The following is a 20,397-nucleotide window of genomic DNA, read 5'->3' as shown; positions in this document are numbered from 1 at the left end:
TTCCTGTCCTAAATTTTCATGCGGTATCACTCTTAAGCACCTGCCATGTCCTTCCCCAGAGGCAACTGCATTTTAGAGCTGGGAGATGACTCACTCTCTGTAAATCACTTTGGGATGAGGCACAGTGGAGGCTACGGGGAAGGTAAAGTTATTCTTATCTCTCAGCTGTGGCTCCTTGTCCTTCTGAGGCTGGAAACAATTCCCAAACTTCATTTAGATTGTTTCCTCAAAGGAGTTTAAGGGTTCTGATGGAGACCTGAGGCTGAGCCATAACTTCTCTCACTCCCTCTATATTTAGCTTTTCTATCCCTCCTTAATAGTGTGCCTCTGTCCTTTTGATCCTCCTACCAGCTCTGTAAACCCCTCATCTTCTGCAACTTCATTCCATGTAGCAGCTTCCTACAACTCTGGCCCCCCCCAAACCAATTCCAGGGTTTAAAAACACAGCCAAGGAGAGAGAGAAACAACTGAATAGGCTAAGGGAGGAAAGGTATGTGTGGGTGAGGCTGGAAATGGGATGGATAGTGGGTAAGGTGGAGGATCCAAGGAGGCTGCTCCAAATGTGGCAGGAGCTGCAGAGTAACAGGACATCATCAGCCCCACATGGTGGATAGGGGGGAGAGAGAAATCTGTGAAGTCAACTTAAGCAAGCTTCTGGAGGGGTGTCACAGCCAAACAGCTGTAGGGAGGCTGGATGCGAGGAAGCTGCAATTGTCCAGGCCAGAGGATATGGAGCCTGAGATGAGGATTTCAGAAGAGGGGCCTAGATTTCAGGAGCAGAGGCTGGAGGAGATGAGCCAGAGAGAAACGCACTGCAAGATGGTAGATGCAGCTTGAGGACTATCCAGAGATGACAGTGAGGAGGTACAGAGAACTAATGGCAGAATTGTAGCACAGGGTCCACGCAAGGTGAGAGGGAAATTACCTGGTTTGATGAGAGTGGAGGCAGCTGAACAGAGCTGGGCACAGTCTCTAGGACATTGCTGATGCATGGGAAGGTGGAAGCAGGGTGAAGGAAGATTACCTCCCATGCCTGAAAGGTAACTGATTCCTGATTTTGGGGGACTCTTGTTCTTCAGCAGTCTGGCCTTAGGATTTCCAGGGCTGGGGATGGCTGTATAGAATACACCCTGAACTTAAGTTTCAGGAGGTAGCCGTATTAGTCTGTATCCACAAAAACAACAAGGAGTCCGGTGGCACCTTAAAGACTAACAGATTTATTTGGGCATAAGTTTTTGTGGGTAAAAAACCCCATTTCTTCAGAACTTAATGGACTATAAAAAGTGTGTCTGGTAGTATTGCCAGCTCATGATTTTATCACATCTCATGATATTTGATGCTTTTCCTAAAGCCCCTGCTCCTGATTCCGTAACTACCTGAGAATCTCAGCTTTCATTTTAAAAAATACAGTTCTAGCCCTTGCTGCTGGGAAGAAGAGCTGGGAAACGGGACCTGAGTGCATTCAGAAGGCCCAGAAACCAGACAGCAAAGAAACAAGGAGGCACATATATTTTTGGTTTAAATCTCATGATCTTGGGGCTTGACTCATGATTTTTGAACTAGTGGGGCTGGTGCTGGGAGGGATTTTTAGGTCCTGTCTCCACTCAGTCAGCTGCTGCAGGAGAACAGGGAACATGTCACCAACTTTTACTAGAGGAACAATTCTCCAAGCAGGCTGGGAGCTGGGGGGAAGCAGCCAGTCCTCCCTGTGAATTCTGGGGGATTTTTGTGCCACACCTATCAAACATCAGCTGGTTGTCTCAGGCCCACCATGTGGTGGGTCATGCTTATTAACCTCATTTCATAACAGGGGGACCTGTGGTACAGCCACAGAGGAAGCTGGGATCAGTATTGAGATTACTGATTTGCTGGCCATACTCCACTAGAATATGCTGCCTCTAATGCTACTGAGCTGCCCCTCTGGGTGGCCACAGGTGACCCTGACCACTCAGCCACAGGCAACTAGCAGAGAGGAGCCTTGGCTCACCCTACAAGCATCAGGGCCAGCCCAAGGGTCACTGACTCTCACAAATGCAGCCATGGGCCATCCCAAAAATCCAAGGGCTTGTGACCTTGGCTTTCCTGGAGTCCTTGCATTGCATTTGTAAGGCTCTTTGCAAGAAAAAGAGCAAGAAACCAACTTGTGTGTAATGAAAGCTGAGATTCTGCATTGCCTCTCAAGGGGCCCCCAAACAGGGCTTTGAGAATCTTGAAGTGTGGCTCGGGTTGCGGGGACTCAAGGAAGAGCCACAGAAAGGCTCAAGGGGTGGTGGAGTTGAGTTTTGGGGAGAGAGTCAAAGAGCTAATTCCGGCTGGCTTGCAAAGCCAGGAATAAAAGGAGATATTTGAGAATTGTCTGCATGTGCCTGAGGAGGGCCCCAGCAGGAGCAACCATAAGGAAGGGGCTGAGACTGAGCCAAAGGAAAGCTGCTCAGGAACTATCCCCCCAGTGCTGAGGGGTCCGTGAGCTCAAGGAGCTGTCCCCCCAAGGGCAGGGAAACTGGGAGCTAGAGCACGGACTGTGGAAAGAAAGGATTCCCTCGAACAGGGCTAAGGCAACCCCTGCCTACCTGGTGAGAATGGCCAAAGTAACCCCTCGGTGCTGGAAGGAGAAATCCTGCATGTACAGCCCATCGTGTTCCCTCGCCTGGGAAACTGTGGTCCTGGCGAAGGGTCTGTCACTAACCTCGGGGCTGGCTGGGCCTAAGGAAACCTCCAAACCTGGGAGCTGATCTCTGCCGACACACAGATGAGATGCAAATCACATGGGGCCCATCCGGGAATCTGACACCATCACCGGGGAAATGTTGAACTAACAAAGAGCAGGTGTGTGGGAGACAGGATGGGGTCTGCAGACTGGGGGAGGAGCTAGAATCACTGGGGTAAAGTGGACATTTTAAGTACATTTCAGAGAGCTGTGTAGCTGATTCGCTCTCCTTTCTGAGTTAGCCCAGGTCCCAGTGTTGTGTGATGCTAGAGATGTTTTTAGAGAAAATATGAAACTAGAGTCCTGATTGCCCGAGATCTGTCACTCTCCCCATGAGTTGTGCAATGAACCGCATTTTCTTGGCCAAACCTCAACTGAGATGAATCCATTCCTCCTTCCTACAGTCCTCACACAGGTTCAACCAGATACAGCACTCCACTTCCTGTCCCAAATGCCCTATAATGCAGCTGCTAAATGGCTGCCAAGTCCCATCCCAGAGATTGCTGCATCTCAGCAGGTGGGTAAAGTGTTCCATGTGCACATGGAGTGTGTAAAGCCCTTTGGGATGCTGAGCAATGGGAGGTGTGAGGGAAAGATGAGACCTTCTAACTAGTGGCCTCTGACAGCCACCCCTTCCCCCTCATTTTGGTCTCTCCAGGACTCAGGTTATCCCAAGTGGAGGACCCATTACTAGCTGATCGAGATGGGGGAAATGGAACAGATGAGGCAAGAGGCCGAGCAGCTGAAGAAGCAGATTGCGGTAACACTGGAGATGGAACCAGTCCATGCACCTCACTTTCTCCCCTCTCCCATCTGCTCAGGGGAATCCCAGCCCAAGGGAGCTGCTCCACTCTGCCCAAAATAACCCTATCCTGAAGGAGCCCCTCCCTCCACAGCAAGGAATTCCCAGCCAGGGAGACCTCAGCTCTCTCCTGCCTTAATCCCAGGAGCCCCTACTAAGAAGGCAACTACTAAACCCCCCTCCCTGCCCCCAATAAGAAAGAAATGTGCATGGCATGTGCTAGGGATGAATGGCAGGTGGTGGGTGGTCTGTGAGGCCGGGGAAGGAGTGTCACATCATAGAATTTGATTCCTTCCTCTCCTCCCCAAGATTTAATCTCCCTGTCCTTTGGGGTGTGCGTGGGGTGCACCCCAGAGGAGGGGCTTAGTGTGGAGAAAATTAGCTGTATAGCCTGAGGCATAGGCGCCAACTGCATGGATGCTCCAGGGCTGGAGAACCCACAGGGAAAAAATCAGCAGGTGCTCAATACCCACCGGCAGCCAAGCTCCCCCTGCCTCTTCCCCACCTCCTCCCTTGAGCGTGCCATGTTCCTGCTCCTCCCCCTCCCTCCCAGCACTTCTGCCTGCTGCCAAACAGCTGTTTGGTGGTGCTCAGGATGCTCTTGGAGGGAGGGGGAGGAGCGGGGACACAGCACACTTGGGGGGGAAGAGGTGGGGCGGGAACTTGGGGAAGGGGGTAGAATGGGGGCAGGGTGGAGGCGGAGCATTGAGAGAGGCAGGGTGGGGGTGGAACTTGGAGGAAGGGGTGAGTGGGGGCGGATGCTGGGGGCAGAGGGGGGGTTGAAGCACTCACTGGTGAGAGCAGAGAAAGTCGGCCGGGGCCTATGGCCTGGGGTGTGGGATGAGAAGGTGGGGGTTGTGTTCCAGCTTATTCTTTATGATTATTTGTGTTATTACCATAGTGCCCAAGAGCCCTAGCCCTGACCCAGGAGCCTGTACAAACAGAACAAAATGACAGTCCCTGGCCCAAGTTGCTTACAATGGAAGTAAATCTAAAGAGGTTTTCAAATTCTGTACCTGAGTCTCTCTTGCCCTTGCCTCCTGTCTCTCATGCTCGCTCTGCCTCTTGCTATTCCCTCTCTCCCTGCAGGATGCACGGAAAGCCTGTGCTGACACTACACTTGCTCAGGTAGGAGATGGTGTTAGCCAACCTCAACCAGGTGTGGCTGTGCAAATCAGCCACAACCCCCAGGCTGCGCTTCCCAGAACAGCCTGGAGAGGGAATGAGGGATGGAGCCATGTGGCAATGTGGGGGGTTGGAGAACCCCCTTCCCTGCTGGCTGAGCTTTAACTCTCTCTCTCCTTGGGGGAATCTCCCATCCCCCTAGATTGTGTCCGGGGTGGAGGTAGTTGGACGCATTCAGATGCGTACGCGGAGGACCCTGCGTGGGCACCTGGCCAAGATCTATGCAATGCACTGGTGCACGGACTCCAAGTGAGTGAAACACTGGCTGCCCCTGCTTAGGGTGACCAGACAGCAAGTGTGAAAAATCGAGATGGGGGTGGGGGATATAGGAGCCTATATAAGAAAAAGACCCAAAAATCTAGACTGTCCCTGTAAAATGGGGACATCTGGTCACCCTATCCCTGATGCTTATTTAGGGAATGTGAGCTGGTGCAGTGACAGGGAGGGGAGGGGGATGCTGGTGGGAGTGGCCCAGTGGGAGAGGTGACACTAACAGGGCCTGCTTCCTCTCTCGTAGACTCCTGGTCAGTGCCTCGCAGGATGGAAAACTGATCGTGTGGGACACTTACACAACCAATAAGGTACGAGTTGGGAGCACACAGCAGTAGCCAGAATCACCTGCTAGGGGATGCCTGGAGTGGAGTAACTGGGAGCATAGGCGGCGAGTTATACGGGCCTGTGGTGCCCGTGCTCAACCAATTTTTAGGAACGTGGGCCTGGCTATACCAATGTTTGGGGTCACCATGCTTTGGGGGCCCCCGTACTTCAGGGGGACATGGGGTCCAGGGCATCCTGGGTGGGTTAGCAAGGGGCCTGGTGCCGGCAGCAGCGAACAACCTGGCCCACCCCACTCTGCTCTACCCCACCTGCACCTGACATCGCTTGCAGGCGGGGGAGGAAGCCAGAAAGTGGTGGGGCGGGGTTTGGGGGAAGGGGTATATTGCAGGCAGAGAGGGGGCCAGGTCACTCACTGCTGCCAGCGCCAGGCCCCCAGCTAACCCTCCAGGCCACCCTGGATCCCGCATCACCCCAAAGCGCAGGGCACCCCATAGCACGGGGCAAAGGGCAGTTGCCCCGGTCTGTCCTATGGACAGGACGGCTCTAGGTCCAGGGCAGCCTGCGGGGCTAGCAGGGGAGCCAGGCACCGGCAGCAGCGAGCGACCCAGTCCTAACCCTTCCCTTCTCTGCCCCCTCCCCACCCCCATTACACCCCTTCTCCCAAGTCTCCCGCCCCACCTCTTTCTGGCTTCCGCCCCCTCCCCCAAGCAATGCTGGGAGCCGGCACGGTGGAGCAGAGCGGGGCGGGCTGAGGCCGGGTCGCTTGCTGCTGCTGGCGCCAGGCCCCCCGTTAACCAACCCAGGCTGCCTTGGGCCCAGGGAAGTTTTCCCGCTCCATCCTAAGAATGGGACAGCTCTGCCTGCACCCCACGTCCCCCTGAAGCTTGGGGCCCCCCAGACAGGGCCGGTGCAACCATTTAGGTGAACTAGGCAGTTGCCTAGGGCGCCAAGATTTGGGGGCGCCAAAAAGTGGCGCCCCCCCCAAAATTTTTTAATGGTTGCAGCCGCTGCTGCTGGAGGGGCTGAGCTGCCGGCAGCAGCAACTGCCTGCCGCCGGCAGCCCAAGGTGTCCCCCGGGTCAGGGTGCCGCCAGTCAGCGCGCCCCTGAGGTCAGTGCACCGCAGCCCGGCAGCCCAGGGTGCCCCCCCCGCCCGGGGTCAGGGAGCTGCAGGGGGGCGAAATGTCCCTGCGCCTAGGGCGCCAGAAACCCTAGCGCCGGTCCTGCCCCCAGAGCACAGGGCCCGGGGTGGTTGCCCCAATCCGTCCTATGGACAGGAGGGCTCTGCTTGGAGCCATTCTGTGCACCACAAAAATGATATAAACCTGGAGCCCATGGCTGGGAGCTCCCCCTCAGCCAAACTACTGCCATACTGTGTTGTTCAGTGATCCGCTTCATTTGGTGGTTCAGTTCCTGCTGCCTCTGCATTACATAACATGAGCCTCTTAAAGGTACAGTTCCCACGTCTCCCTTTCCCAGCCAGATTTAAAGATAACAATTTACAATCAATATTTACATAACATACAATTCCAAATACTTCCAGTCCATCTACTGACTGTATTTACTAACGATGTGCAATTAATCTCTGAGATAGAATCATGGATTATTAGGGTTGGAAGGGACCTCAGGAGATCATCTAATCCAACCCCCTGCTCAAAGCAGGACTAATCCCCAAATGGCCCCCTCAAGGATCAAACTCACAACACTAGGCACCATTGCTTGGACTTGCAGGTCTACTCTGAAATATCAGTACTGCTATTGTCAGGAGGCTGCGTCCATTTATTCTGTCAGTGCTAAGTGCTCGGGCTCATTTGTCTTAACCTGCTGTGCTTGTTGCCTGTCTGAGACCTCCTTGGGCAACATGGCAAACCCAGTGCCCCTTATCTCCCTCTCTTGTGGAAGCTGGAGAAGGTGTTGCCTATTCCTCTTCAGTAAGTGTCTGTCTGGGGAGGCAAATAGCAGTGGTGTAAACCACTGCTATTTGCAGCTGTTGTTTCCCATGATAGAGATGCATGGCATCATTTTCTTGAAGTGTTGGCAGCTCTTGAGACCCTAGATTATAACGATTTTTTTTTGGTTTGGTCTTTTCTGTCTCTTTATACATCTGCAAGTCCCCAGTTTCTCTGACATCAGCTTCTATCATTACAGGCATTCTGGTTCTGTTTTCTGTGAAATAAATGTCAACAGGTAACAACTCGTGCTTCACTGGTGGCATTCTATAATTTAATAGAGTTAAACATGGATCAGAATCTGACTCCTTGGCGTTTTTCAGTAGATATTTTATTATTTTGACTGTTTCCCACCAACCCATTGGAATGGGGATGATGGGGGCTAGCAGTTATGTCTAAATAACTACTTCACTGAAACTGCTTACTCTTATGCCCACTAATCTGTGGCCCGTTGTCAGATCTCATGAGGTTAGGTACACCATGTGTTCTAAGAATAGATTTGATATACTCAATCTAGTAAAACTATTTCAGGGAAGTGAGAATAACAGTCCTCTTTCCTACCTCCTGTCTTGATGGCTCTGGACAATACCACCATCCTGCCTGTCACTCAGGCCCGTAACCCAGGTGTCATCTTTGATTTGGAGCTTGTGACGGAGGGGGAATTTTTCATAATATTTTGGATAACAATTGTGTGTGCCTCAGTTTCCCCTGTGTGGTGCATAGCTAACTAGAGGAAAGGTCCTTTACTCTTTGGAGTGACTCAGAGATACATGTGAGTCCGACGCTTAGCTGCCTGGGGCTCATGCCCGTGGAGAGTCCCAGAAGACAATGGTCCTCCAATTGCCTGGACATTTGACACCTAGCAGCAAATGACCATGGATGGCCCATTCTCCTTAGGAAGCCAGCTGGAGAACAAAGGACTGGGGAGTGGGGAGAGGCAGGGCGGGGGTATTGTACTGTATGGGCTGCTGGAAGCAGAGGACAGCTTCTAGTCTGGGACTAAAGAGGGTGTCAGAGGGTGTCAGGACTGATCCAGGTGGACTTTGCTGTAACTTTCCTATCTTAACTAAGGATTTTCTATGCTACGTTCCAGACAGCTATTAAACCCTTCTGCTTTTACAACATTGGCTGAGAGTCACTGCAGATCAGGAAGTCAAGGATGCATTGCTCCTTTTGGGTGTGCAAGTCTTCCTCAGGTGTCCAATTCAGGTGGACAGACTGAGGGGAGCTCACGGTGAGAAGCAGGGGTGCTGAAGGCTCTGAGGTTGCGTCCCTGGAGGCAGTGAAGCTAAGAGGCCTACTGTAGTGACAGAGTGACCCTAAGGGGGCTGACACACAGAAGGGGTCCTCGAAAGGACTGTTCCAGAACCATTCAAGAGCATTGGACCTGTGGATTCATGACAGGTGATAGCAGAGGATGGTTGGCGAATGCACCCAATAGACAGTTGTCTGCTGAAGGCACCAGAAGTGCTGGCAGCAGTAAAACAAGAGAAGTTAAAGAAAACAGGGAGAAAATGGTGTGTAATCATCTCCCTAAGAAGAATATTGCAAACCTGTGCAGGGAGAGCGGGCTAAGCGTTGGGAAGCTCAACAAGGCGCAGCTGATTGCACAGCTGGAGAAGGATGACCAGTCTAAGAAGCAGGTTCCAGGCCCAAGTGAGGCTTCAAGAGGGTCTGGGAGCAGCAGAGGCAGCAGCAGGGTGCCCACCAGACCCAGTTCCCCATCCAGCAGAGGGGTCTTCACGACCTGGTTTCCCATCAGTAGATTTGAAGTAGTTGGAGCTGAGAGCAAAAGAGCTGCAGCTGGAGCAACAAAAGCTAGAGGACCAGGAGAAGCAGCAGAAGCATGAAGAAGAACAGCGCCACTGCCCAAATTACAGCCATTCATGAAAAAGAGCTGAGAGAGGACTCAGACTTGGGTTGACCCTGGGATGGGAGATGAGCTCCTTGTATTTATACAGCGCTGGAGTTGGGACATAACTCCAGAGGGGACCTGCCAATGTGCAGAAGCATCCTGCATCCCTCACCAGATGCTGGGATACCAGAGCCGCAGAGTTGTGACTGGGTTAATAACCAATATAAATAGGTTCCAACCAAGGGTAAGGACACCCCAGGCTGCAGTCAAGACAGCTGGCACAAGAGGAATGTGGGATCACCGCGATCCTCACTCCCTGGCAGATGAAGGGGGAGAGGCAGTGGCAGGATCTCAGCCCAGTTTCAAACCAAAAGGTTTTGGGGTGACAAAAGGGCTGGGGTCTGCATGAGAGCTTCTCCCCCCACCCCGCGGAGGCCTGGGGCCAGCCCCCCTCCACAGGGATGCTATATAGGGCACCACAATGTCTAGGGATGGCCCTGCCTATGGGTAACATTGGTGGGTTCAAACTTTGCCAGGTCAGTGGCTGAAGTGACCCCACTCAGTTTGTCTCAAAGAGAGAAGACGTGATGGAGTGGAAATTTTTCATATTTTTAATTTTGGATGACTACTGCGTGTGCCTCTGTTTCCCCTGTGTGGTACATAGTTAAATAGGTGGGAGGGGGAAAAGGTTGTGTACTCTTTGCAGCGACCCAGAGATACAGGCAGGACCAATGCCTAGCTGCCTGAACCCCATGCCCGTGGAGAGTCCCAGGAGACACTGGCCACTCCAGTTGCCTGGACTTTTGGCACCTGGCAACAAATGACCGTGGATCGCCCACCCTCCATAGGAAGCCAGCTGGTTGTGACGAACTGAAGAACAAAGGATTGGGAAGGGGCTGGGGGTTATATTGTGTGGGCTGCTGGAGGCAGAAGGAAGTTTCTAGAATCGGACAACAAAGGGGTCAGAGGGCTCTGAGCTCTGAATTGACCCAGATGGACTCTGCTGTAACTTTCCATTCTTTGTGTCAGTGGTTCTCAACCAGAGGCGCTCGTACTCATGAGAGTATTCAGAGGTCTTCCAGGGAGTACATCAACTCTTCTAGACATTTGCCTAGTTTTACAACAGGCTACATAAAAAGCACTAGCAAAATTAGTACAAACTAGTATTTCATACAGACAAGAACTTGTTTATATTGCTCTACATATCATATCATACACTGAAATTTAAGTACAATATTTATCCTACAATTAATTTATTTTATAATTATATGGTAAAAATGATAAAGTCAGCAATTTTTCAGTACTAGTGTGCTGTGACACTTCTGTATTTTTGTGTCTGATTGTGGAAGCAAGGAGTTTTTAAGTGAAGTGAAACTTGGGGATACACGAGACAAATCAGATGCCTGAAAGGGGTACAGTGGTCTAGGAAGGTTGAGAGCCAGTGCTCTGTGTTAACTAAGGACTTTCTGTGCTGTTTTCCCGACAGCTAATAAACCCATCTGCTTTTACTCAGCACTGGCTGAGAGTCACTGCAGTCAGGAAGTCAGGGGTTCATTGCTCCATTTGGGTGTGCAAGTCTTTCCCAGGTGTCCAATTCAGGTGGACTTGCTGAAGGGAGCTCACGGTGAGAAGCAGGGGTGCTGAAGGCTCCAAGATTGAGTCCCTGGAGGCAGGGCCATCCCTAGCCACTTTGGTGCCCTATGCAGCCCCCCCATGGAGGGGCTGTGTGGGGCCCTCGGCCTCTGTGGGAGGGTGGGGGGCTGGCCCCAGGCCTTTACAGGGAAAGGGCTAGGGGAAAGGGGGAAACAGCCCCCTGGTCCCAGCCTGCTCCACCAGTGGCATGGCTGGGAGCCAGGGTGAAGGAGCAGGCTGGAGCCGGGTCGCTCTACTTACCATGCAGTGAGTGCAGGCCTGGGGGTGGGGACTGGGGCAGAGCAGGGGCTCTGGGGAAGAGGCGGAGCAGGGGCTGGAGCAGCACGCAGCTGCACGGGGCACCAGGAAATGTGGTGCCCCAAATCTCTAAGGCTGACTATCCTACTGTGGTAAGTCAACCTACGTTTCATGACTCCAGCGATGTGATGTACTTTACACTGAGTTACCGCGGGGTCTCCACGGCAGGGGGTCATTGGCTTACCTTACTCCTCTGTCAGGGGTAGAGTACAGGAGTCAACTGGAGAGCGATCTGCAGTTGATTTGGCTGGTCTTTACTAGACCCGCTAAATTGACCGCTGGTGGGTCAGTCTCATAGCATTAATCCCAACTGTAGTGTAGCTGTGCCCTAAGATATGGCTTTTCCTATCCATCCACCCAACTCGCATCATCTTGTGCCTTGATTACGGCAACATCCTTCTCTCTGGTCTTGACAAATGCAATCTTGCCCCACCCACATCTAGCCAGAATGCTGCTGCATTGCTCATTTTCCTAACCCATCACTCGGATGTTACTCCTCTCTTTGCATCCCTCCGCTTGCTCCCCGTTCTATAGCACATCAAACATAAGCTGCTTTCAAGGCCCTTCACCATCAGTCCCCACCCTACCTATCACCTCTCATTCAGTGTCACTATGCCGACACTTGCCCATGATGCCAGCCTCCAGTGCCCACTTATTCAATGTTTACATTTTTAAATTGATAATAGAGGATCTGGGCATTTGCTATCCCAGGCACTCTGTGCTTATGCCTTAATCACCTTCTGCAGAGGCTCATGCTGAGCAGTGGCTCTCGCAATCACTGGCCACATTTCATCCAGACAAGTTTTGTTTTAATCAGTCATGCTCAAAATCTAGCTCCAGTTTAGCCAAATGTTTTAGAAAGTGTCTGCAAGCACCAGATCTCTCCCAGGTTTGTATTCCATTTGCAAAACAATTTGAAAAAATAACCTCTGTATTCTTGGGGGTCGGGCGAGAGGGTTGCCAGGCCGTTTTTCACAATGGCAATAAATGGTTTAAGGTCAGTTTCAGCTAAAACTGGCCTCCCATAAAGAGACATGAAACTTTTTAGACTCCATAGACTCAGGCCTAAGCTGTCTCCTCTATCTGAGTGTACTGATGCTAGGGTGTCGGGAGGCCTGACTGCAGCAGGTGGATGTGCCTGAGCTAGCTTTGATCTCTTGTTTCTGACTTGGACTGTGGGTTCTGATGCCTCTAGGCCTCAGGTCTTTTTTCTTGCAGTATTTTGGATTCTCCATCATGTCTATAGTGTCAGAGCTTCAATCTGGACTGGGTGACATCTGTTGCTTGGCAAATTCTAATTGCTCAGTCTTTAATAATCTCTGTCTGTAAGTGTTTTGTTCCAGATCCCAAACATGACCTGGTCTCTTACAAGGGACTCAGGTAAGCTCCCAAAACTGCATGATTGGCTCTTTAGCCTTAGATCAGACACACAATCTTCTATAGTTTCGCCTTCTCTCTAATTAAAAACATCTCTCATATGTCTCATTTTTAGGTGGAGTGCAGTACTCAAATATCACTGCCAGTACTACGATTTCATAGTTAGCCTCCTCTGCCTGAGTTAACTGAACACTATTCAACACATCCAGTACTTCAGACCAGCTTTTGTCAGAAATAAGGCTTCCTTCTGACTGTTTTCCTTTCTACTGGCACCCATGACTTGTAGATGTAGAGTGAAGGGCTGTAGGAAACTTCTCCAGCTGTCTTCCAAATTCCAGAGTATTTCAGCTCTGGTGAGGGCTTTTAACCACTCCATTTTTCCACTCAGGTAACTGACTAAGTGCATTTTCACTCCTAGTACCATGTGGTGTTCAGTGATCACTCAGACAAAGTGCTTTACAGAGATATGCTTCATTCACTATCTCAGTTCCAACTGCCTCCGAGTTACATAACATGAGCCTCTTAAAGGTACAATTACCCACAAGCACCTCCTGCTGGGATAGGCTGAAACTGGGAGCTTCCCCTACAGCCAACTTACTCACCCTGACTCCTACAGTGCCTCCTGCTGGGAGAGGCTGTGACTGGAGTGGCTCCCCTAACAGGCAGCACTCTTGCCCTGTGCTCTTCAGTTTCTCTTACTGGAAGAGTCAAGGACTGTTTCATTTCTCCCCAGGTTCATGCCATCCCTCTCCGCTCATCCTGGGTCATGACCTGTGCCTATGCACCCTCAGGGAATTTTGTGGCCTGTGGGGGTCTCGACAACATGTGCTCTATCTACAATCTCAAGACTCGTGAAGGCAATGTCAAAGTGAGCAGGGAGCTCTCGGCCCACACAGGTGAGTACCTTCCCCACCTCTGCAGCCCAGGGCATCTCTGGCCCTGCCATTATTCTCATCACCCATTATTCTTGCCCCTCAGGTTACCTCTCCTGCTGCCGATTCCTGGATGACAATAATATCGTGACGAGCTCCGGAGACACCACGTGGTGAGTGATTCCCTTTGTCCTCTCACCAGACTCTGGTGTTACCAACTAATGATTTTATTGCAAGTCCCCAATAAGTGGCATTTATCTTAAAGCTCCAACCCCAGGAGTCATGGGATTAGGGCAGAATCTCAGTTTTTAGCCCTGATGGTTGCAGAGAAAACTGGAAAATGTGACCCCAGTGCATCTTAAAGGCTCAAAAAGAGGACAACAAAAATAAACCCAAAGTTTTTTACATTTGAAACTTGTGACTCATGGTTTTTGAATGTTTGATGTGGCAATTCTGAGGCATAGAGAAGTATGGTATGGGAAGGCTACAAAGAGGAGGCTGATTCCTCTCTCCTTCTGTATAATAAACTTGGTGTTTTTCTTTCCAGCTGAGGCCAGGTCTACTCTAGAAAGTTTGATAGTATAGCTGCTAGTTTTCAGCACTTTAGTGAACAAAATAAGCTACACAGCCAAACAGCACTTTTATGCCAGTAAAATTACAATATCACCCCCTAGGCAACATTGCTGTGCTACCAAAAGTTTCTAACATAGACCTGGCCAGAGTTAGCTCAAGCCCTTAGTCCTAGGCTACAACACAACCAGTAGCCCGGTTGTGTAGGTGTTCAGCTGTATTGACACAATGTGATAAGAAGGCTCCAGTTGCGTTAAACCGACTTGATTGGTAAAAACATCTTTTTTCATCAGGTAGCCCGGGCCGTAGTTCCCACTCTTTCTTTTAAAATAAGGTAAACTTCCTAATGTAGCCTTAAGGCTGGTCCATCTCCCGTGGCCACAAGACTCTAGCACTTCTGTTGCTGTAGCCCTGAGGACTCTCCTCTCCTCCCCTTACAGCGCGCTCTGGGATATTGAAACAGGACAGCAGAAGACCGTGTTTATGGGTCACACTGGAGACTGCATGAGCCTGGCCGTCTCCCCAGACTTCAAACTCTTTATCTCCGGGGCCTGTGATGCCACTGCCAAGCTGTGGGACGTACGGGAGGGAACCTGCCGTCAGACATTCACAGGGCATGAGTCGGACATCAATGCCATCTGTGTATGTATCCTGTCCAGCCTGGGGGAGCGGCAAATATGTGTTTTAGGCCCAGGACTGAAACAATCATGGAAGCACTGTCATAGTTGTATGTGGGGAGCCACCCATCTAAGGAAGGATGCTCACGTCATTCAGTTGCTAACGTGGGACTTGGAAGATCTGGGTTTTGCTCCCTACCCTAGGGCAAGCTCCTCAGTCTCTCTGTACCTCAGTCCCCAGCCGTAAAGGGGACAGTAGCATTTCCCTACCTCGCTGGGGTGTAAAACCACTAACATTTACAAGATGCTCACTCTATGGTAATTGGACCAGATAAGTACCTTATCCAGGGCCTGGGCTGGAATGGCAAGGGCGCTGACAGAGCTGGGATGGGGGGCAAGCTGATGTAGTAGGTGCTGTGGGGCAGGATTATGGTCCCTTGCATGAATGGTGCTGTCTCCCTCTTCAGTTCTTCCCCAACGGTTGAGGCCATCTGCACCGGTTCAGATGATGCCATCCTTGCGCCTCTTTGATCTGCGGCGGCCAGGAGTCATCATCGTCTATTCCCACGAGAGCATCATCTGTGGAATCACCTCAGTCGCCTTCTTCCCGCAGCGGGCGTCTCATGCTGGCTGGATATGATGACTTCAACTGCAACATCTGGGACTCCTAAAGGGGGAGCGTGTGGGGTGAGTGGGCTCTGGAGTTGCTGTACAGACTGCCTACTGCAATGGAAGGCCTGGGAACCCCAGCCAAGTCATTCCCATAGGAGACAAAGCCCCTTTCTAGGAGAGGGCAGGCAGTTAGCCGGGAGGAGTCAGTTCTCCAGACTCTCCGTTGGAGATGTAAGTCACCCTTTTCCTAGGAAGGGCAGGTTACAGTCCTCCTGAGGGAATGCCTTCTCTTGGCATTAAGGTATGCAGAAGATGCCTGCTAGATGATGTGCACAGCTGGTATTGGTGTATAATGGTGTATGGGCATGTAGGCCACATTCCCCACAGGACACTGTAGCATGTCTTCCCACCCCTTCTCTTTTGATTTGATGTTTGCTCTCTCCCCTTCAGGGGATCTCTCTTGGTCATGACAACAGGGGTGAGCTGCCTGGGGGACAGCCCGATGCATGGCTTGTGGCTACTGGCTCCTGGACAGCTTCCTCAAGATTGTGTGAATGAAGAAGATGATTGGAGTGAAGGGGATTATTGGGAGGAGGTGTCCACACCAAACATTGTCAGCTGAGCACAACTGGTATTTTCTACCTGTTAGTCACAGGCATTCTCTCTCTGAGTCTCTTGTTGGGGCTCCCTAGTCTGCAGGAGGTCAGGAGAAAGGAGCCTCCATTAGCTGTTCCCCCCAACCGACTTCCTAAATATGCCATAAGGCTTTCAGCCTGGGACAGGTTGTAGGACCCCAGATAAGCGAGATTTTCACAAAGCTTTATGTTTGCACTGCACACCCAGTGCCACCCATTCCTTCCCAACTGACTCCACACCATTTTTATCCCTACATTGTCCCCCACCCCGATCACCACCAGAAAGACAAACACCATTTCCCTGAAAAGACCCCTCTACCTTGAGGTGAGGGACCCCCTCCACACCATTAACAACCATTTCTCAGCACACACCTCCTCCTAATTCCTCCAGAGAGACCCTCCTCCCTGGCACAAGAGTGAATGAAGAGATTCTTAGGCTCTCACTGAGTTTGCTAAGATGGCTAATTTCTGTTGGACTCCCTCCCCCTGCCATTAGCCCAATTTTATCTATGCAGCAAATAGCAGAGGGAGTTCACTGCCCCATCTAGGGCATCAAGGACAGGGAAATATTATTTATTTTTATTTATATTCCTGTAGCTGTCCCTCTCCCTCGTCCACATTGTGCTGTGTATTACTCTTGCATTTGCTTGTGACCACCTCAGCCCTCCCTTTCAAGATGTAACTATCATACAGGAGATTTCAGGCAAAAATAAAGAGTCAAGTGAGATGCATGTGCTGCATCATTTGAGGACAGACACTGGCCTAGGACTACTCAAATGATGCTTGGAACACAGGGGATAATATCTGGGAACTCTTTGTTTGTTTGTCTACTGCAGGCAGCTCTAGCCCCTCATTCCCAGAGCAGGCCCCAGGGAGGGAGAAGTCATGGGCCTCCCCCTCTCTGGTGCCCTGGGGACTATGCAGTCTCCTGCCTACTTCCACTGATGCCAACACTTGGCTGGCTCCCTCTGGAGTATACAGGGTCAAGTTGAGACGGAGATTGAGATTTGCTATAGTCCAGCCACTGAAAGCCTCTCAGGAGCTGAGGATGTGGGAAGGCCCTCCTCAAGCTCAGGAAATTATTGGCCAGCAGCCACCTTCCTAGGGTCCCAGTTTGTTGTAGCTAGAGAAAGGGCCTAACCACATGAGATGCCAGAGGCCGCAACAAAGAGGTTATGACCACACTTACACAGAACTAGGCTACTAAAGAGACAACACCAGCATGCAATGCTCAGAGTGGAGGGGTACAAACTCCCAGACATGCCATATTTCATCCCTGAGTGAGGTATCCCCAGCCCAGAATAGTCTTAACCTTGGACAAACATCCCCCTATACATATTTCTCTTACTTCAAAGTAAGTGCAGCTCCCACTAGTGACTGAAGCACGTCACATACCCTGGCTCAAAATGGCATATATCATTGAATGCTGGAGATCAGTCTCTGCTCCCCTTCAGGGTTGGTGGAGGATTCCTCCCATAAGAACTAAGTTGAATCTTGGGCTCAAGATTCAGCAACAGCTGAACTGGACAGGCACCGGGCAAGGAGGCGACTGCTAGTCCTGGCAGGATGCAACAAGACACTGGTGCAGCCAGATGGTCTTTAAAACGTGTTTATTTACCACATGCATGGGCTTAGAAATTGAGGCAGTGCAAGTGAGGTTTCAGAGACCAACAGCCACATAGCACAGAAGCCTGTACATGAAAAGAGATCTGCATAAAATTAGGGAAGAGAAAAGGAAGTACTGTTCATCCTCTCCCCCTGAAAAGATTGGGTGAGAAGAGAATACAGGCCCAGGGTGCCCCTATCCAAAAGGGCAGGATCCTTTGTCCTTAGAAAGCTCCATTCCAGAAGCACAGATAGAAGAAAAGGTTATTGTCAGGAGTCCAAGGGAAAGGGGACCCCTTAAACCGTTTAATTCTCCACCAAACGACAGTGTTGATTCTCCTTGTTCAAATCATTCCAGGCACGGCCCCCTGATTTGAGGCTGCACCCTGGATCTGCTGCCACCTCCTTCCACTCCCCCAGGTTCTCTGCCAGTGATGGGTGCCTCTTACCCTGGAGAGGAGAGAAAATTACTGAGTGCAAAGGCAAGTTAGTCTGAAGTGTTCCTCTCTGGGGCTTTGGTGAGACCCTACATGAGATACTGCAACCAGCTCTAGGCCCCCTCAGTCCTTTAAAGGTAGGCAGAGCTCAGAAATACGCAGGGGTCATGCAGTAAACAAACATTTTAAAATCCCTCTGGCTGCACCTGCATCTTGATACATCCCACAGGGGCTAGCAATCACCTCCTTGCCAGGGTCTGGGGAGAGATTCAAAGAGGAAGGTATACCCAGCATGGTAAAGCCATGATATGGCGAGGGGATCATCTGCAAGTGTCTGAGGAGGCTCAAACTTTGGGGGGTGAGAGGTGGGGGCACAGCAGGTTATTTATTGGGAGGTTAAGAGGATAAGACCAAAAAGGGGAAAGGAACTTAGAAACCAACCCTCAACACTGAGGGGTTTGTGAGCCCGAGTCATCTCTCCGAAGGGCGTGAAGCCCCATTGTTTGGGAAAACAATTCTGAACTGAGCTGATGAGGTGTTTAGAACCTGAAGGGGCTCCACCACCACTCTGCCCCTTATGGGGTCCTAATGCCTCATCCCGCAAGACTCCCACTAAGCGTCACCTGGCGAGGAGTGAGAGTAATCGGGGAATTGTCATCTTGTAGGATGCTGAGGGGAGAGCGCCCGGTACCACCAGAGGCTGCCAAGACTTTGTTGCTGGCCTTGCGTCTTGTGGGTTTGCCCCCTGGAGAGAGAGAGAGAAAGATGCAATCAAAAGCAGCTGCAATTCAGTTAGAGGTTCAGCAATTTTATAGTCCTTTCTGCCCTTTATGATAATCTAGTCTGACCTCCATCATAGCACAGGCCAGAGAATTTCAGCTAGTGACTCCTGCACCACCCAAGGACTTGTGAGTGAACTAGAGCATCTTATTTAGAAAGAGCTCAATCCTGTTTTAAAAGGCTCAAATCCATCCCACACACAGGTAAATTGGTCCAATGGTTAAATAATCTCACTGTCATCTCCCACGTGCCAATCCTTTGCTACTCTCCACTCCTGAGGGCTATGGGGTCCCTCTGCTCTGTCATTGCGACCTGCTAGAGCTTCTCCTCATGCTCATAAGCAAGGACACAGGTCCTGCCTCACATAGGAGAAACATCCTCTCCAAACTGCGCTCCCATATTACAGCCCCTTCTCCTCTCACCCCATAGACATTCCCTTGGGCAAACTGCCTTCTCTGGCTGAGGCACCTCACAAACTGTGCCTCTCAGCCCAGTAGCAGCTGGTCAACCTTACCAGTTAAATGCCCTCCACTTAAACAAGCAATGCTTTTTATCATGCATCTTTCCCCTTTTCTCCAACATAACAGCCATACTGGGTCAGACCAAAGGCCCATCTATCCCAGTATTCTGTCTTCCAACAGTGACCAATACCAGATGCCACAGAGGAAATGACCAGAACAGGCAATCATTGAGTGATCCATTCTCTGTTGCCTATTCCCAGCTTCTGGAAATCAGAGGCTAGGGACACCATTCTTGTCCATCCTCACTAGTAGCCATTGATGGACCTATCCTTCATGAACTTATGTAGTTCTTTTTTGAACCCTGTTATAGTCTTGGTCTTCACATCATCCTCTAGCAAAGAGTTCCACAGGTTGACTCTGAAAAAAAACAAAAAAAAACCCTTCCTTTTGTTAGAAACCTGCTGCCTGTTCATTTCATTTGGTGACCCTTAGTTCTTGCATTATGAGAAGTAAATAACACTTTCTTATTTACTTTCTCCACACCAGTCATGATTTTATAGACCTCTATCATATCCCCCCTTAGTCGTCCCTTTTCCAAGCTAAAAAGTCAGTCTTATTCATCTCTCTTCATATGGCAGCTGTTCCATACCCCAAATCATTTGTTGCCCTTTTCTGAACCTTTTCCAATTCCAATCTCTTTTTTGAGATGGGGCGACCACATCTGCACACAGTATTCAACATGTGGGCATACCATAGATTTATAGAGGCAATATGATATTTTCTGTCTTATTATCTATCCCTTTCTTGTTGTTCCCAACATTGTTTGCTTTTTTGAGTGCCGCTGCACATTGAGTGGATGTTTTCAGAGAACTATCCACAATGACTCCAAGATCTCTTTCTTGATAGGTAACAGCTAATTTAGACCCCATCACTGTATATGTAAAGTTGGGATTGTGTTTTCCAATGTCCATCACATTGCATTTATCAACACTGAATTTCATCTTCCATTTTGTTGCCCAGTCACCCAGTTTTGTGAGTTCCCTTTGTAGCACTTCAGTCTGCTTTGTACAGAAGTCTAGTATCTTGAGTAGTTTTGTATTATCTGCAAATGTCACCACCTCTCTGTTTACCCCTTTTCCCAGATTATTTATGAATATATTGAATAGTACTAGTCCCAGTACAGATCTCTGGGGGACACCACTATTTACCTCTCTCCATTCTGAAAACTGACTATTTATTTCTAGCCTTTGTTTCCTATCTTTTAACCAGTTACTAATCCATGAGAGGACCTTCCCTCTTATCCCATGACATCTTACTCCGCTTAAGAGCCTTTGCTGAGGGATCTTATCAAAGGCTTTCTGAAAATTTAAGTACACTATATCCACTGGATCCCTCTTGTCCACATGCTTGTTGATCCCCTCAAAGAA

The 20,397-nt window shown here is 50.3% G+C and overlaps 2 protein-coding genes across 2 annotated transcripts in view; one reads left to right on the top strand and one right to left on the bottom strand.

Annotated features, from left to right (window-relative positions):
• The first annotated feature begins 3,374 nt into the window (after positions 1-3,374).
• On the top strand, positions 3,375-15,522 carry GNB3 (G protein subunit beta 3). The gene is given in 12 exon segments (XM_032802115.2): positions 3,375-3,467; positions 4,599-4,637; positions 4,837-4,943; positions 5,212-5,275; positions 13,115-13,277; positions 13,360-13,426; positions 14,264-14,465; positions 14,908-14,922; positions 14,924-14,953; positions 14,955-15,044; positions 15,046-15,127; positions 15,503-15,522. Coding segments are annotated over 12 exon segments (936 nt in total). The 5' UTR covers positions 3,375-3,410.
• Positions 15,523-17,506: 1,984 nt separating this feature from the next.
• Positions 17,507-20,397, bottom strand: part of CDCA3 (cell division cycle associated 3) — a 7,199-nt gene continuing 4,308 nt past the window's right edge. The window contains exons 5-6 of the mRNA XM_032802100.2: positions 18,353-18,474; positions 17,507-17,742 (exon numbers count right to left, since the gene is read on the bottom strand). Of these exons, the coding sequence (XP_032657991.1) occupies positions 17,599-17,742; positions 18,353-18,474 (266 nt within the window). The 3' untranslated portion in view covers positions 17,507-17,598. The remainder of the gene's footprint in view (positions 17,743-18,352; positions 18,475-20,397) is intronic.

This window comes from Chelonoidis abingdonii, chromosome 1, assembly GCF_003597395.2.
Source record: "Chelonoidis abingdonii isolate Lonesome George chromosome 1, CheloAbing_2.0, whole genome shotgun sequence".
NCBI lineage: Eukaryota > Metazoa > Chordata > Testudines > Testudinidae > Chelonoidis > Chelonoidis abingdonii.
This window is presented reverse-complemented; position numbering and strand designations above follow the sequence as displayed.